The sequence below is a fragment of the Anas acuta genome, chromosome 12 (genome assembly GCF_963932015.1).
Source record: "Anas acuta chromosome 12, bAnaAcu1.1, whole genome shotgun sequence".
Lineage (NCBI taxonomy): Eukaryota > Metazoa > Chordata > Aves > Anseriformes > Anatidae > Anas > Anas acuta.
In genome coordinates, this window is record NC_088990.1 from 18,402,590 (window position 1) to 18,419,160 (window position 16,571).

The 16,571-nt window shown below is 41.2% G+C and overlaps 2 protein-coding genes across 4 annotated transcripts in view; one reads left to right on the forward strand and one right to left on the reverse strand.

Annotated features, from left to right (window-relative positions):
* Window positions 1-4,776: 4,776 nt before the first annotated feature.
* Window positions 4,777-16,169, forward strand: MNS1 (meiosis specific nuclear structural 1). Of its 3 annotated transcripts, none has more exons than XM_068696260.1 (10): window positions 4,777-4,876; window positions 7,279-7,374; window positions 7,518-7,645; window positions 9,095-9,197; window positions 10,091-10,320; window positions 11,119-11,335; window positions 11,414-11,521; window positions 13,367-13,624; window positions 14,536-14,661; window positions 15,653-16,169. In XM_068696260.1, the coding sequence occupies exons 3-10, from the start codon at window positions 7,620-7,622 to the stop codon at window positions 15,749-15,751; spliced, it is 1,167 nt and encodes a 388-aa protein (XP_068552361.1). In that variant the 5' UTR covers window positions 4,777-4,876; window positions 7,279-7,374; window positions 7,518-7,619; the 3' UTR covers window positions 15,752-16,169. The 3 variants fall into 3 exon arrangements, with proteins under 3 accessions (XP_068552361.1, XP_068552359.1, XP_068552360.1); XM_068696258.1 differs by lacking the exon at window positions 4,777-4,876 and adding an exon at window positions 5,474-5,712; XM_068696259.1 differs by lacking the exon at window positions 4,777-4,876 and adding an exon at window positions 7,043-7,191.
* TEX9 (testis expressed 9) overlaps window positions 13,619-16,571 on the reverse strand; it is a 49,912-nt gene continuing 46,959 nt past the window's right edge. The window contains exon 12 of the mRNA XM_068696261.1: window positions 13,619-14,027. Within this exon, the coding sequence (XP_068552362.1) occupies window positions 14,007-14,027 (21 nt within the window). The 3' untranslated portion in view covers window positions 13,619-14,006. The remainder of the gene's footprint in view (window positions 14,028-16,571) is intronic.

Genomic DNA, 16,571 nt, shown 5'->3' on the forward strand with positions numbered 1-16,571 from the left:
GATGGTTTATGTGAGCAGTTTTTGAGGCAGACAGAAGAGACTGACTGCTCAGCAAAGCCGCTTGGGTGAGATTGTCCCGGTCCTGCCCCTGAGCAGGCTGCTGCCTGAGGCATGGCGTGGGCTCCAAGCTCACAGCCCGTGGGGCAGGTGCTTTCAGGCTTTTGAAGGATGCCAAGGAGGTCAGAGTTAAGAAAAGAGTATGTGGGAATAACAGTCAGATTTGAGAGAGGTCAGATGAGTGAACTGACTCCTTGTGATCTGATCAGGGGGAAACCTGTGTCTTTTGTTCCTCTTGCTGCTGCTAGAGCAAGTGCCAAACAGCAGGCACAAGCCTAGAGTGCCCGTTGCTTTCGGGAAGAGTTGCCAAAGGTTCCTGCACAGACCAGCTACCATCTTGGTTCTGTTCCATGTGAGATCTGTGCCCTGAGGGAAGGGACAGCTCAGAGTCCAACGGTGGGTTGGGAAAGGACAGCTTTTGGGGCTGGGTGAGCCCCACATTTTGTGGCATACCTTCAGGGTGTGAGGTGGGGAGTGTGGCACTGAGCTGTGGCCACCTAAGGAGGCCTCTCAGGCCCTCTCCATGGCTGCAGGCAGTGCTGCCGTCCCCCCAGCTATGCAGCCACCAGCACCAGTGTGTTCCTTCCAGGGACCCAGCAACCGAGTCGGGCTGCGAGGCAAAGGGCTGGGGACACCTGGCAGCCAGGCCTCTGGGGCTTCGTGTGGTCCATAGCAGCACAGAGCGATTCCCCAGTTCACTGGTGATTTATTTTTTTCTTTGAGCACAAAGTTGCTGTTTTATCAGCGGTGAAATGTGTCATTAACTATTGTGCCCCCTTCTTTTCTCTGAAGGCTTTTGAATAAAACATCAGGGAGCCTACTAAAGATGCCCCAGGACTCCTGCAGACGTCCCCACATGGGGCAAGGAAGGCAGAGCCTTCACCAGCCCAGGGCTTTTTACAGAACTCTGCTGAGCTGACTGGCAGGATGAAATGCCAGAGCAGGAGATGGACACAGGCTTTCACATTGCTCTCAGCCCTTTCTGGGGTTGTTGTTTGTTTTCTGTTTATAGCCCTTCGGTTGCCCTTCCCATTGTGTTGTGGCTTAGGGTTACAGTTACAGACTAGCTTGTTAAATACTTTGTTAGATGCTGAATTTTGAAAATGTCAGTTTTCTTCTGTTTTCCCCTCTCTGCTGAACTCCCCTTTAGAGTTCCTCAGCTTTTAATTATACACAAATGTTAAAATGAACTCTTTGGAATTACTGTGTTTGGTGTGTCTTGCAGGAAGGAGGGGGGTTCTGTCTTCTTCTAAGCACATTTCTTGGTGCTCTTTTGCACGCAAATTAGAAATATATACAAACACCTGGGCTTGGTGCTTCCAAGGAATTAAGCAGTCCAGGGAGCATGTGCCATCCCACCCTTTTACTGGGTACACACTTTACTATGGGGGCTAATACAGGGAGGATGGGGAAGAGTAAAGCTCAGCATTCGACAGATTTTTCTCAATATCGTTTTCAGTCATGGAAAGGATAAATATTCCTTCCAGAGATGTGCTTTCTGATGGTAGTGCATTAAAAATGCTGGAAATGGAAAACATGACCAGGTAGAGTGCTTAAGAGGCAGGCAGAAGCTGAAGTGCAGGATGATGGCTGGGTTGAAGGCAATGACTGGTTTTCCTCTGCCAGTCCCTTTCCCCATCTTGCCAGATGAGCTGGTTGCAGGATGGTCACTCAAATGTTTCTTCTGAACCCCATGCAGAAAAGACAATGAAAGATAAGAAAATGTAGCATAAATGCAAGTTTGTTACTTAATCCCTGTTTCCAAATTAAATGCTACAAATGGATCTTGTTATCCTGAAGGGCACTTCTTAACAGATAAACAGATCAAAGCGCTCACATAGAAGTCTGAGTAAGCTTCATAAAACTTTCTTGATGAGCTTTTGTAAGCAGAATTGTCATACCCATAAACATTTGGATTCTCAACTAAACATCACTGCTCATTGTCATTAAAAAGAAATTGGTCCTTTTGCTTGAACTCGTGATCTCAATTCTTTTTCAGTTTAACTGGGGGAACAAAAGTTTGAATTGAAGTGGATAAAGCTCTTGCTGCACAAACAAGAATGTCATAGTGGTTTTATGATCATCTTGACACAGAACTCTGTTCTGCCTAGGACATTTGCTTAAAAAAAAAAATGATTACAGGTAAAGCAGAAAGCCTGGCAATTGCAGCTTGTATTTTCCCCTGCGTTTGCTAGTTGGATTAGAAAGAGCGTGGTGGACATGGCTTTCAAATTATTTTTTAATCACTGAATGCTGGGAAAGTTGTGCCAAATACACTTGAGAAATTCTCTGCTCCATAACCTGAGCAGATCTCCTAGCCAGGCAGCCAGTTGGCAGGAAAGTTCAGACTGTTGTGTGCTGTAAAAGCTCATTTCCCAGCTCACTGAATGGAACACAATCCTGTTGGCTGTTGTACAAAACTTGGCTGACGTTGATGGTATAGGTAACCTGAAAAAAAAGACAGCTATTATAAGAAGCAGTTGAACTCTGTAGTATAGATTAAAATAATAAGAAACTATAGAATATATAGGACACTTACAAAACTACTAAGCAATGTAAATAATGTTGATTGAATGAAGGGTTGCAGAAAGCCACAAACTTAGTTTGGTAGGAGTAATAGGAATAGGACAGAAACTGCAGAGACAGAGGCACCCAGAGAAGATACAAAAGAAAACAGCCAGTGAGTCTAAGGCAGCCTCCCATCGTAACCCTGAACAAAGCCTGACGGGTTGAATGAAGTTTGGAAAGAGACTTGAAACTTAGTGAAGAAATAGTGTCTTGATTCCCTGCTTTTGTTCACAGTGTCCAAATGAGTTTGGTCTGCATGTTTCAAGAAGCACTTGCGTTTTATGGCACTGCTGATGTGGAAACGAAGAATTGACAAGGATTTTATGGAGGTAAGACACCATGGGATGAAGAATGGTTTTGTCAACACGTAAGCCTGGAAGGGACTATCTGATCATCTACCTGCGTGAAAGCAGGATCAAGTGTTGTTGCACTACCTTACTGGTTTTATTTTTAAAGGTCCTCTCTACAAAATAGCTAATGACTCTGTTTTAATGTAAGTCTGCCCTTTTAATTAAAATAATAATTATTTTGTGTCCAACCAGCAAAAATCCCCTTTATAAGAAACATTGGAGTGCAGTGTTATCACTGTGGAATAAAATTTGTCTGTAGTCTTCGGAATTTATGTATTCAGTTTTTTAGAAACTCTGTGCTTCCTCAGAAGAGCGGGTGGGTGCTTTAAGAACTTAAATAAGCCAGTAATAAATATTAATAGGAAATATTAAGAACTCCGAGTTTACTTGGCAATATATGCTGTGTATGATGCTGTGGATATACATTCTAATTGGCTTTGCTACATCAGCCTTTAGACTCTCGCAACATTTACTTTTGACTGGTACAGCTGAGCAGAGATGGAAACCTGAAACTGAAGCAAAGAGCATGCTGCCCCTGTAAGACTAATTGCTGTTCATGTCCTTTTCACAAACATCCTTTCTGGCCCGAGACTCCGTTTATTCTCTTTATTCTTTGAAAATTATATAGCTAAATATTTATTAAAACCACATTTTCTCATCAGGAGCAGCTGTATTTTTGCCGAACGAATTTGAAGCACAGAATATTTTTGTTCCTTGTAATGTTTTTGTTTACAATCTATAATGTCATAAGTAAAAGATCACTTCTGCCTGCTGCTGCCCTGGGACATATTTTCCCCTCTACTGCAGAATAATCCTCCCCCCCCCAAAAAAAAAAAAATGTAGTATTAGCGCTCAGATTTTCGTGACAGTGATAGCCCCTTAGCTGCTAAATCTGCTATCCCATCCATCACTAACATCAAGGAGAGCAAGCATTAGTTTCACTGTGACTTATCTAGGTCTTTAGTAGATCAATACCACTGCTCAGATGTTTCAGACTCTTCCCTGTTAATTCACATTTATCTTTTCATCTGAAGAAGGTAAATTGTCTCACAGAGACACCATGTTATCCCCAGCAGTGGCTTATACTGTTGCAAAGTCAGCATGACCCACATATCTTATCTCAGCTGGAATGCATTTGTCACTGTCACATGGTATGATCATCTGGTAAAATGCCCTAGAAAAGAGGTAAACCTGCAAAATGGCATCACTTTTTTCATTTAATGACCTTATCTGCTTTGTGCTCCTGCATAACCTTTGGTTTAAACCCCTAAAGTAAAGGAAACCTTCTCTTTCCCTTTAATGCTCAGTTTTGTCATTTTTATTATGAGCAAAATTGTTCCTCAGCAGTCTTCCTTTCTGCAGTGGTAGGTTGATCAGTAGGTGGTGATACTGAGGCTGAGAACTGAATGGTTTATTAATATGCTCTGTTACCCCTGAGAAAGGGCTGCTGAATTTAACGCTTCACTTGTACAGTTGGCTGCTGGTTTACCTGATGCTTTTCAGGCCCTGGGAGTTTTTAGTGGTGTTAGGGAAAAGGAATGAGAAGCAGGTTGCTGACCAGTAAGCTCTAAACAGACTACTGCAAGAATAAATGCTGTATGAAACAAGGGTTTGATGGTAATTACGCAGCTGGGACTCCTTCCTTTCCAAACTGTAGCAAAGTAGACATTTCACTATCTGTTATTCTAAAAACTTGGTAATTTATATTATGGAAAGAAAACGTAAGTATAAACACACTTGACAGTAAGGAGTCTGATGTAGCCGGCTGCAAAACAACTACGTTTTCACTCTGTTCTTTCAGATGTGTTGAGCAACTCTGTCCAAGACTACCAGTGTGGCCTTTAACTGAGAAATTAGCTGGTGCCATCCATCAAGGAGCTGCTTTTTGACATAAGGAAAAGGTAGATCCACTTTAAACACAGGGCTAGACTTGTTTGCAAATAAGAATCTACCACAGAGGCCTCTGCTAGGAGCAGTGACCTGCTGTGACCGCACAGCTGGGAGAAGCAGCAAAAGCAGATGCTTCCCGCAGGTGGAAATGGATCATCCAACGGAGACAACCTTCCTGGGGAGAAGGGGAAGTGCTAGGGCAGAGGAGAGAAGTGCTTGCTCAGATGCAGGTGTGCTACCCACATGACTGCATGGCCAGCAAGTTTGTAGATGACCACAGTGAGGGGTGCAGTCAGTTCTTTGGTTGGAGGGGGGGAGGGGGGAAGACTGAGCAGCAGCCTCCTAGAAGCTACAGGGAATGTACAGTGGGAGACTGAGACACTAATGAAAGAAGGGGTAGGGATATGGTTTAGTGGGGACTGTTAGTGTTAGGTCAGAGGTTGGACTCGATGATCTTGAGGTCTCTTCCAACCTAGAAATTCTGTGATTCTGTGATTCTGTGATAAAGGGAAAAAAAAAAAAAAAAAAAAAAAAAACCACAGACAACCAAGCTTTAGGACAGGAGCCTACAGTTCTTGGGGAAGCTCTCACGAAAGAATGAGACCCCAGCAGTTGTATTTGAATAAGGGGAAATTATTGTTTTCCATCTCTAAGTATTTAATTTAATAAAAGGAGTAGGGTAAGGGTTGTTTTTGTGGGGCTTCTAGAGTATTTTCCCCTCACCAATATACTGGGTGATTGTAATGGCTGAAAGGTTGCTTTCTGGTTGGAGATCTGTGCACACAGTATGTTTTTTGAACTTCACTATGCTTAAGTTATGTTGGAGAAAACTATGATGGCATTAAAGGTAAGAGTTTCTGAACACAAGCTGCCATAAGATTTGAGGATAAAAGAATTCTTTGGTTGGATTTCTTTTTTTCTTTACATTATAAAGTCACTGGAGCAAATCTAAAATGTATGGGAAATCAAAGAAAAATGAGGCACTGAGGACTGTAAACCTTCAAGTATTTTCCATACTGGATATTAGTGCTGTGGTCTGTCCCTTCTGTGAAAGAAACACTGCTCATGAATACTGTTGATACACAAATGCAAGCCACCTCTTAATTTTAAGAAGGACTCTGTGAACTGACTTGCTGGTTTCATGTATGTTTTTCAAACACTTTCAATCCCAGTTTTCTCTCCGAATGCCTTGCTCTCCTGGAGACTGAACCTAGGTATACTTAATGTGCTTTTCTTTAGTGTTGCTGTTCCAAATTAAGGACATGTGTGCAAAAATTAAATTTTACATCTGAAGGCTATTTACTGTTGTTTCCAGAAGTAAGGTGAGGGGAGCTGGTTTTATTTTCTTTGGCAAGAAAGAAAATTCCATTTAACTGAGGCATATAGCTGTTCGCTCAGGGAGCAGCAGCGAATGCTCATGGTGTTTCTTGCTGCCCCAGCTCAAGCCCTTGAGCTGGGGCAGCTCAAGTTCGGTTCAAGGTGGCCTATAGCTTTTGGAGCAGCTTGTTCTTCTCAAGCGTTGTGGGAGAACGTCTTTCTCTTAAAAGCGTGAAGAATACCCAAAGCTTCAGAACGTATTACACTAATCTTGGGCATTCTGATAAAATATTGGAAATTGATTTAAAATAATGAGTGTTCCCATCCCACGTATATACAGATTGAAGCATACCTAGTACAGAGTCAATAGAAACAGTCAAACTTTCTGTTTTACCTGTTTCTGAAAGGTTTTTGTCTTAAGGTTAATTGTTTTAATTATCAAATAGGTGACAATGAATTTTAAATACTATTTTAAATGAGCTTAAATGCCTTTAATCTCTCACTCTGTAGAAAGGAAAATAAAGATGAGAGAAGTGGAAAGAGATAGTTGAGTAGAGTCTGGGTTGATTTCCCTCCAGGAGCAAAGCCATTCGAGAGAAATTCACGGAGTGAGCAGCTGTGTGCTGCGTAAAGTGTCTGCGGGGGAGTTAGGGTCAGATTTTCCTTCCTTTTTGCCTGTCGGGTTGGAGCGAGGCTCACTGAGGAGCCTTGCCGGGACTCCCCTCTTGTGGCGAGGGCCATGGCTAACGCTCCGCCACTGCTTCCCCTTGGGCAACCGCCACGAAGGACAGAAATTCCTAATTAAATGCTGCCATCTAGTTCGCGTGCCTAGAGATGCGTGAAGCGAAGTGGTGCTTTAAGTAACACTTCGGGGGGGGAATCGCTCCGGGAGCCCTTCTGGAAGCCCCCCCGGCCACCATTTTCCCGAGGCCGCCCCGGAAGGCGAGGCCGGTGCCGCCGGTTGCCATGGCGGCGCGGGCGGCCGCGGGCGGGCCCGGCGGGAGGGATGGTGAGCGGGGATGGCGGGCGGGCGGCGGGCCCCGCCGGGCTGTGTGAGGGCGGCCCGGCGCCACCGCCTGTCTCTTGTCGCCCGCAGGACGCGGCGGCGGAGGAGCGCGGCGGGCGGCGGCGGGCGGCCCGGCTGTGGGCTGAGGTGGAGCAGGAGCGGCGGCTGGACGAGGCCGTGCGCAGGGTGAGGCCGCGGGGCAGGGGCGGGCGCCGCCTGAGGTGGCTCTGGCAGCGCGCCCCGGGGGGGGTCGAAGCCCTTCAGCGGCGCGGCCCTGCGGGGCGTCGCCTTCCAGAGGCGAGGTGTGACGGGGGCTTTGCCCCGGCCAGGGCGAGGAGAGGCAGCAGCAGAGGGAGCGGCAGCTGCAGCAGGAGGAGCGGCTGGCGGCTGAGCTGGCCCGGCTCAAGCACGAGAAGCTGAAGGACGAAAAGATGCGGCAGCAAGTGCGGGAGAACAGGTAAACGGGACAACAACAGGTAACGCCGCCTGTGAGATCCCCACCCAGCAGCTGTGCCTGTAAGTCAGCCTCAGCCTTGATAACGGTACTGTAGCGTTCAGCCTGTTGCATCTCTCAGGTTTGTTTTTCTTCCTTTAAGTTTGGACTGAGCCTCAGATGCAGCAAGGTTACGCTGGGATGGTTTCTAGCAATGGAGAAGAGTTCTCAGTACGTTCAAATCCAATACACACAATTTACTATTTTAGAACAGGCTTTAACTTTTTGAACTTCAAAACTTTTCTTTTTCTGCTCTTACATTTGACCATGATTTTTTTTTTTTAAATCTAAAGTCAGGATTTTCCCCTGAGAAATAAAACATGTTTTGTTAGATAGCAGCATATCTTTTATGTAACTTCCTTTTATTTTTTGTATCACTGGCTTTCCATGTTCTGTGTCTGTTAAATTCCCCGTATATCCTTGTAATATTACTGAAAGAACAGTAAATACAGTATCGTGCTCAGGTTTCTTATTTGTACAGATGTCATGGGTGAAAATGTTTATGAACATAAAAGAAAATCTAAACAAAACTAAAACCATTTTCCTTTTCTGTAATACATTCTAAAGAAACTTTCTCAAGGAATTACTTATTTAAGCTTATTTTAAAAGGTATTACCTTGACTTGTTTCAGAATAGTTAGGAGTCTGAGGTAATCCTTGAATATATCAGTGGAAGAAAGAAGTTCTGTGACTCTTGCAGTGATCACTCTGGGTTATGGACAGGTTATATATTCCATTAAAATGTTTTGGGAACATTCTGGTAACAGTCCTTGTGTCTTTCCTGACTACTGTAGCTTTTGTCTCTGGGCTCTGCAGATTTCAGCTTCCTGAGTTGCTGCACATGCAGACACCGATGTTCTCCAGTGGTTTGGCTGGCTGGTTCATGTCAGCACTCATTTTAACTTTGTTTTCTGTTACTGTGGGCTGAGACTTCACACAAGAAATTTTGTTCTTGACCTCAACAGGATGAGAGATTTAGCATGTATATTTAGAAATCTTTCATGAAAATCCTTCTTTTTCCTTCCCTTTGTTGTACATATGCATGATATGCAGTAACATATCTCTAATTTATTTGCACAGCTGAAGAGCATTATCTAGTGAGCTGTTGTGTTACTTAACCTTTATTGTGGATACCATAACAATGATCTACAGTATGAAACAATAATATTCAGTAGCAAATGTTCATCAGTTTATAATTCTTATTGTAGCATTATTTCAAACCAGTTGGTATTTGTGGTTTAGTTTTATTGCCTGTTCAGTGGTTGTCTCATTGTTTCTTTCTGTTTGACAATTTGCGTCATTTCAACTCCTGTAAAGAGATTTGATCTCTCAATATGCTTTCAGTGGTGGAAGTTTTTTTTTTTTTCCTATAGATACCTTGTAATAGGATAAACTTCTTTTTTTTTCCCCCTAGTCTTGAACTTCGAGAGTTAGAAAAAAAACTGAAATCTGCTTATATGAATAAGGAGCGAGCTGCACAAATTGCTGAAAAAGAAGCTATACAGTATGAGAAAATGGTAATTAGTTTCAGTGTATGCTAGCATGTGGTTTTCAACCAAGTCCTATTTTGTTCTCAGAAGCCACCAGAGTGCTTTAACTTTTTGTATAGATTGTATTAAAAATTCTCTTTGAGACTGGCCTTTTTATCTAGGTTATTGCTAAGTTTAAGAATTCAGTGTATACTGAAATCTGTTTTTTGCTGTGGAGAACTAACTAGCCATAAGGAAAAGGCTTGCTTTGCCACGACAGTTGAAGTAGTAGTGAATTAAGCTGTGTGAAGGGATATAGTTTTCATTTCACTGTTTTTGTAATGTTTACTGAAGTTGAAACTATTCTACACAGTTCTGTGGTGAATCCTTATCTCAGAAGCAGATGGTTGAAAATGCTTTCTACTATTATTAAACATAAACATGTCTGAGTAACTTAAAAAAAGAACTGTGAGCTTTTATATACATACAGGGTAATGTTGGTGATCAGGCAGGTGATTCTAATTAAATTTTGCATCAAACATTAATGTAAGTAAATTGAGTAATTAAGTAATTAAGTAAATCCTCACTTTATTGAGGATGTTCTGCATAGTTCTATTACATGCTGGTCACTATGCCATTGTGAGCTAGTTTCACTCATATTGTGAACGCTCTACTTGGTCTTAGTAAAATATATGGCTTCCTTGAAGTATTGTTAGTTCTTCTCAAGTTGTTTCAATAATGGGGATTCACTTCAAGGGTTCTACTTAAGGCATGAAGCATGTTAAGGCACTATATGTGTTTGTGTAGAGGGAGAGAGAAAGATTAAGGTGGAAAACATTCTATTTCTGTAATGCAATATAATTCCTTTTATATGGTGTGTAATTTTTCACTGCAAGTGGAAGCAAAAAGGAATCTTAATTGCTTTTTTTTTCCCCTTGTAGAAACGTGATGCTGAAATAGCCCAAAAGATGAAGGAAGAGTATGAAAGGGTAGCAAAAGAAGAAAGTTCTGCAGAACTAAGGCGAAACAAGGAGAAAATAATGTATCAGCAAGAACTGGAGAAACAGCTTGAGGAACAAGAGAGGAAGAGGCAGGATGCTTATGAAGAGTTTCTAAAAGAGAAACTCATGATTGATGAAATCGTAAGAAAGATCTATGAGGAAGACCAAATGTTAGTTACTTTGAATTTTTATTATTTTTTAATTTAAGCTTAAAACTGTGTATAATTCTATGTAGAAAAATTAACTTGTATATGCCTATTTCACAGGCCAAGGGCCACTTCAACAAATTACTCCTATTCAAGAAAGATTCTCTTGGTCCCACTTTAGTAACAAGAGAGACACTTGCATAGATTTTGCTGTGTAAGAGCCAGAATATTCTTGTCATTTCAGTCAATCTTGTCTTGTTCCCCAGATACAAAATCCTTTTTTTTTTTTTTCCAAGGAGCACTTCCATTAGGCCTGTCATGCTGGAAATGGCTGCGTATCACAGATTTCTACCTTGCCTTGTGTCCTGACCTTTTCGTGATACCTGTTAAAAATGAAATATGTTGTATGCCATGTCTTAGGGCCATGGATAAGAAAGGAGTTTTCTGAGGGCATGATGGTAGTGGGGTGAGAGTTTAGTATAAATGAATAAAAAGGTTCAGGGCTTGTGAGGCATTTGGGCTATTGGGCTTCCTTCTCTCTGTTGTTTGGATGGAGCATGTATAAAATAGAGTAGTAGTGAGCACCTGTGTGTTCAGTCTGTCCTGAAGGAAAGGTATTAAACATGAAATTCCCTTTCCGGGGTAGTTCATTAATTAGCATTTATAATTCAGGCATCTGATTTCCTGCTGAATGGGTAAGGAGAGTCATCTAAATCTTCATCTCTGGAATATATTGTTAATGATGAGCATCTGGTGTGTTTAATGTCACTGCAGTATGTTAGGTGGCTATTTATGCACTTTCACTTTTTTTACCTTATACAGGGAAAAACAACTAAAGTTAGAAAAAATGAGAGCAACTCAGATGTATATCGATGAATTTAAAAAAGAACAAGCTATCTGGAGGCAGAGGAAACGGGAAGAAATGGAAGAAGAAAATAAGAAAATCATGGAGTTTGCCAACCGTCAGCAACAAAGAGAAGAAGATCGGATGGCTAAAGTTCGAGACATGGAGGAGAAAAAGCAAAGACTTCAAGCCATGGTATTGAAATTTGATATTATAAAAGAGTACTTTGTATATTCTTGTCTTTTGTTGAGAAGTCCTTCCTTCTTGTAATAGATTGCCCAGAATCTACAGAGGGAACAACAGAAGCGTGAAGAACTGGAACAACTACGACAAGAGCTGTATATGGAAGAACAAGCGGAGACAGAGAGGAAGAAGGAGATGGTAAGTGTTGGCAGGTAGCTGCAGTAGTACCTCTGTACAGGGTGGGGGGAGATTCGCTTTGCTTGGACTTCTGCAGATACTCGTATGAATGTTTTGGCACTTGGCAGGTAACACTTTTTTACATGTAGTACATGTCCTCTGTGCATAAACTGTTTAAGGGAGAATGCAAGTGGAGAGGAGTACTGCAACTTTGCCGTTATTCCTGTAGAAGATTCAGGTTAGTAGAGCTGGTCTGGATGAAACTTCAATAAAATAAAAACAGAAGTATATATGTAGAAAAATATAAAATGTATGTATTACTTTACGGGTAAACTAACCTAATTTAAACAGACAGGATATGGAAATTTTAAGAGAAAGTGAAACCACTCGAATTGCTGATCTGAAAAATAAGTAATAAGGTGAAAGCTGGGGGACAGTATTTTACCCAGTATTCCTCTGTCTGTTCATTTCTGATGTCTGTGTGATGGAGCAGCTCTCCTTTAGTCTCTAGGAATTGTCACTACAGCCACAACACTTACAGAAACATTTTTGTGAGAGTATATCCCATATGCAGTTCCTTCTGCATCTGAGGATGCTCTTCAAAGGCCAAGTAACTCCTGTTTCCAAAACTTTTCTTCTAACAATGCTGGCAGGGTAATTAATGGATTTTTTTTTTTTTTTTTCACTTTGGATTTTGCAATGTCTCCCATGTTCATCGTGACTTTGGGATGGTTTTGGGGGACTTCCTTAAGCCCATTTTAGTATGTGAGCTGCCTCAAAGCAAAAGCTCAGTTCTGACAGGTTTATTAAATTAACTGAATTTTTTAGAATCATAGAATGCTTTGGGTTGGAAGAGACCTTAAGGATCATCCAGTACCACCTCCCTGCCATGGACAGGGACATCTCCCACCAAACCAGGCTGCTCAAAGCCTGTCCAGCCTGGTTTTGGGCATTGCCAGGGTTGGGGCAGCTACAGCTTCTCTGGGCAGCCTGTGCCAGTGCCTCACCACCCTCACAGGAAAAGAGTTTCTTCCTTAATAGCTAATCTAAATCTCCCCTTTTCTAGTTTAGGGCTGCCACCCCTTGTCCTGTCACTACACCTCCTGACAGAGTCCCCTGCAGCCCCCTGTAGGTACTGGCAGGCTGCGGTAAGGTCTCCCCAGAGCCTTCTCTTCTCCAGGCTGAATGACCCCAGCTCTCATTCTGTTGTTTCTTCTTTCTGTTCTGGCACAAAGTATCTCTCTCCAGCAGACTGTATTTCCTAAATGTACCATGCCAGACAAGCAGTTTGTATGTAAACTCTAGTTTTTGGAGGAAAAATTCCATCTTTTGAATGTCCTTTGCCATCCCTAAGGTATTTGTTTTTCTTTGAACCAGGAAGACAACTGAAGGTTTAGGATACTCTCATGGTCCCCTTTATACATTGATTTTATCTTAAGAAGAAGCATGACAGTAACTTGCAAGTTCAGGTTTAAGCGAAGCAGTTTAACTGCTTGCTTTTTGCACACCTGTTTGCTTTTTCCTGCCTACTCTGACTCTCATCAGATTTTAGATAAAATCCAACACAGATAATACGTAACACTGTTATTCCCAGGGAGCTGTGCAGGAGCAATGTCTTGTTGACCCACTTCATGCTTGTGGAAAAATTTTTTTTTTCTTTGACTTAATTTTGACAGTCTTAAGACACTTGCCAAACTGGTTAATACTGGAGACCACTGTTAAATATGGAATGCTTGCTCCACTCATGTATGCTAGAAGGTAGCAGCTACAGTAATTTTTATCTGAGACAAATCAGGTAGATTGGCTGAAGTTTAAATTTTCTGAAGTATTTTCCATAAAAAGCATTTTATTGAATTTCCTTTATAGGCAGAAATTGAAAAGAAAATAAGGCAACGTCTAGACTTAAAGCAAACATATGAAGAGCAATTTGCTTTAAAGAAGATAGCGCGACAGGCTATGCAAGAAGAGGAAGAAGCCTTCAGACAACAGATGTTGGCCAAGCTTGCAGAGGATGATCGCATTGAACAGATGAATGCTCAGAAACGAAGAATGAAACAGCTTGAACACAAAAGGGCTGTGGAAAAACTTATTGAAGACCGTCGCAGGCAATTTATTGCAGATAAAGTAAGAGAAATGTTCAGTTTTGCTGTTGGTCTGAGCCAAAACATTTTAATATGAGAATACTTTCTCTATCCTATGCAAGAAGGCTGTTGTTACAAGGGAAAGGTGACAAGGGAATCACAGAGAAATGGCTGAGGGCAGAAGGTGGAAAGCAGGCCTTTGTTTTAGTTTGCTGACAAGAAAGAAGTCTTTAGAGACAACTTATTACAGCTGAAAAGGTTAAAGCCTATAACAGCTGGAGATCCTGGTGTACTTGACATGCTCTGCAAATAGCTCTTCAAGAGCCATATGATCAGTGACACAACTGTTGCCCATTTCAGCCTCCTTCATCAGGCAGTACTGCTCATGATACGTAAGAAGGGGAAAACTCAGCCTTGATTTCAGATTAAGTATTTCCAGGTAGCATCTGAGGAAGAAAAGAAAAAGCTTGGCATAAACTAAAAACCACCCATGGAATGCTATGCTGTAGTTTTCAGACTGCATGCACAATATGAACTGCAATTTCTAATCATCGGCATAAGAACACAGGCCTGGTTTTCCTTTTCCTGGACTAGAGCAGTGAGGCAGGAACAGACTAAATCAGCTGAGAGTCCACAAGGAACCAGGCCTTGACTTACCAAACTTTTTCAAAGGACTTTTAAATAATTTAATTATAGCCCAAGTCTTGGTATTCACTCTTCTATTTTGTCTGAGACTTTTCTTGTAGTTACACTCACTGTTTAAATAGTCCCTTTTTACGTATGCTTTTTCATCACTTTCAAACTAGTTTTCCCATGATCAGGAGTTAAAATTAATTAAAAGTACTAAATTTACTTCATAAAAAAAGTCTCCATAAGTATAGTATATATTGGTGGGAAATAAATGTTGACAGAGCTGACACTCAGTGGTTAAGAAAACTTACTTCTTTATTGTAGGAACGTGAACTCGAAGAAAGGCAGTTAGAGGAGAAAAGACAAGAAAACATTCGTCTAATTGTTGAAGAAGAGAGACAGAAACTCCTGAAAGAGCACGCATCTAAATTACTGGGTTATCTTCCTAGAGTAAGTAAACTGTATCTGAAATGCTTTAAATGATTTTTTTCTATAAATCACTTTTCTCTGGGCTAGTTCAAGGTAAGGTTGTACAACTGTATAAATTACCTGGAGTCAGTGGATGTCCTTCTTGTGTCAGCTCTCACGTGTTCACCTTTTCTGAATTAGGCAGCAATGAAAAATACTCCTTATTGCCATGTCACTGCTTGCCATATTGATGCATACGGAGTTTGTTGAAAGCTTCCCCAGCCCTTTTTGCACATACAAAGCTTTTTTTGGGATATGGAATGTAAGTTTTTAAGTAGGGCTCTTCCAGCTAGAAACATGTCCACTGTATCTAAAAGCTGATATGATTAAAAATGCCCGTTTCACTCAAAATGGATAAACAACAAAGTTCTGCCTCATTTTGAAGCCTCTGATATACAGCTGTAATTTGTAATGTTTTTTTGAAATACTGCAAGATACATTCTGTGGGTCATGTGCATTTTGAGAAAAGGAAAAAGCTGCTTTTTTAGAAAAAAACAATTTTATCAAAAACTCCAATAAGATTTAATTAATGTTTCATGTACTGGTGTTAACTTTTTTTCTTCAGTATGACCACTAGAATTAGGGTTAGAGACTTTAATTTCTGGGTTCCAGTCCTTCCCTTCCCCAAAACACACTTAGTCTTCCAAAGTATAATTCCTGTTCAAGTTGTTCAAGTATCACCTGATTTCCGAAATAATTTTTGTGTAGGCTAATTTCAACACAACGTGATAAAGACCCATCTTACCCAGTGCCTCTTTTCAATGTAGTTGCTCGGCAACTCCTGGTTAGCACCGAGTGCAGCAATTAGAAACTTATCCAGTGAAGTTTGTTGATGGTTTTCAGAGCTGTTTGTTTTTAAAGAGAGTACTGGCACTATGGATAGATAAAAGCTTTACCACTTACACAAAAAGATTCATAATCATCTTTTTAATTTGTTTTATCTTCTACATGTGTTTCTTTCCCCTTATTGCAGGGAATACTCCAAGGTGAAGATGACATTAACATGCTTGGTGAGGAATTCAGGCTGGCTTACCAAAAGAGAAGAGATAATGCATTTTCTGAAGAGGGATGAAATTTCCACCATCTCCTCTCCTGGTTTGCCACTAGATGTCATCTGACTTCTAATGAAAATTTCTGTTGATGTTAACAGCGAGGAGCTCCTTTTTATTGTCAAAAAGCCTCCATTTTAAGACTGGAAGATCTGAGGGACAGCGACTTTTATTTAACTGTGTATTGTAGTTGCATTTTTCACCAATAAACTGTTAGGAAGTTGAGTTATTATTTGTCAGTTACATCGGACAATTGAGTTTGGGGTTGAAGCAATGTTTAAAGATGTTTTCTCTAGCAACTGAACAGAAACTTGAGACCCTGTAAATTCAGATGGATATTTCATAATAGACTGTAACATCCTGATGCACTATTTTTGGTTTTAATTTAAATATTTATCTATATTTGCAGATAACACTATTAAAACACTACTTTAAATATTTCTCCTTAGAAATGGTACATCTGAATTACATGTTCAGTGCTAGCTCAATTTACTTTGGTGGTACAATCTAAGGGAGAGAAGTTTCATTGTGAGGTCAGAATCACCTTATACTATTACTTGTGCACATAAACTTACTGTTTGTTTGTCGTGTTCCTATTAGGTTGCTGTGTGGGAGGAAAACATTGAAATAGCTGAGGTATGACAAAGATTCATGCAGCCAGGACTGACCTTTATTGCTCCCATTCATTAAGGCACACAGCTCATCTACACTCACATTTTTATCTAGTTCTTGATTATAACGATGACATAATAAAATCTTCAAGGAGATAGTGCCAGTAGGGCGCCTGTGAGTATGGAGCCATCACCCCTGACAGTATCCATAAGCAGCAGCTGATGGCCAGGG

Coding starts and splice junctions, on each gene's coding strand:
- MNS1 (XM_068696258.1), top strand. CDS start 5,683: ATGTTGGAGAAAACTATGATGGCATTAAAG. Junction 7,375..7,517: donor TGGACGAGGCCGTGCGCAGG/GTGAGGCCGCGG, acceptor TGCCCCGGCCAG/GGCGAGGAGAGGCAGCAGCA. Junction 14,662..15,652: donor TACTGGGTTATCTTCCTAGA/GTAAGTAAACTG, acceptor CCCTTATTGCAG/GGAATACTCCAAGGTGAAGA.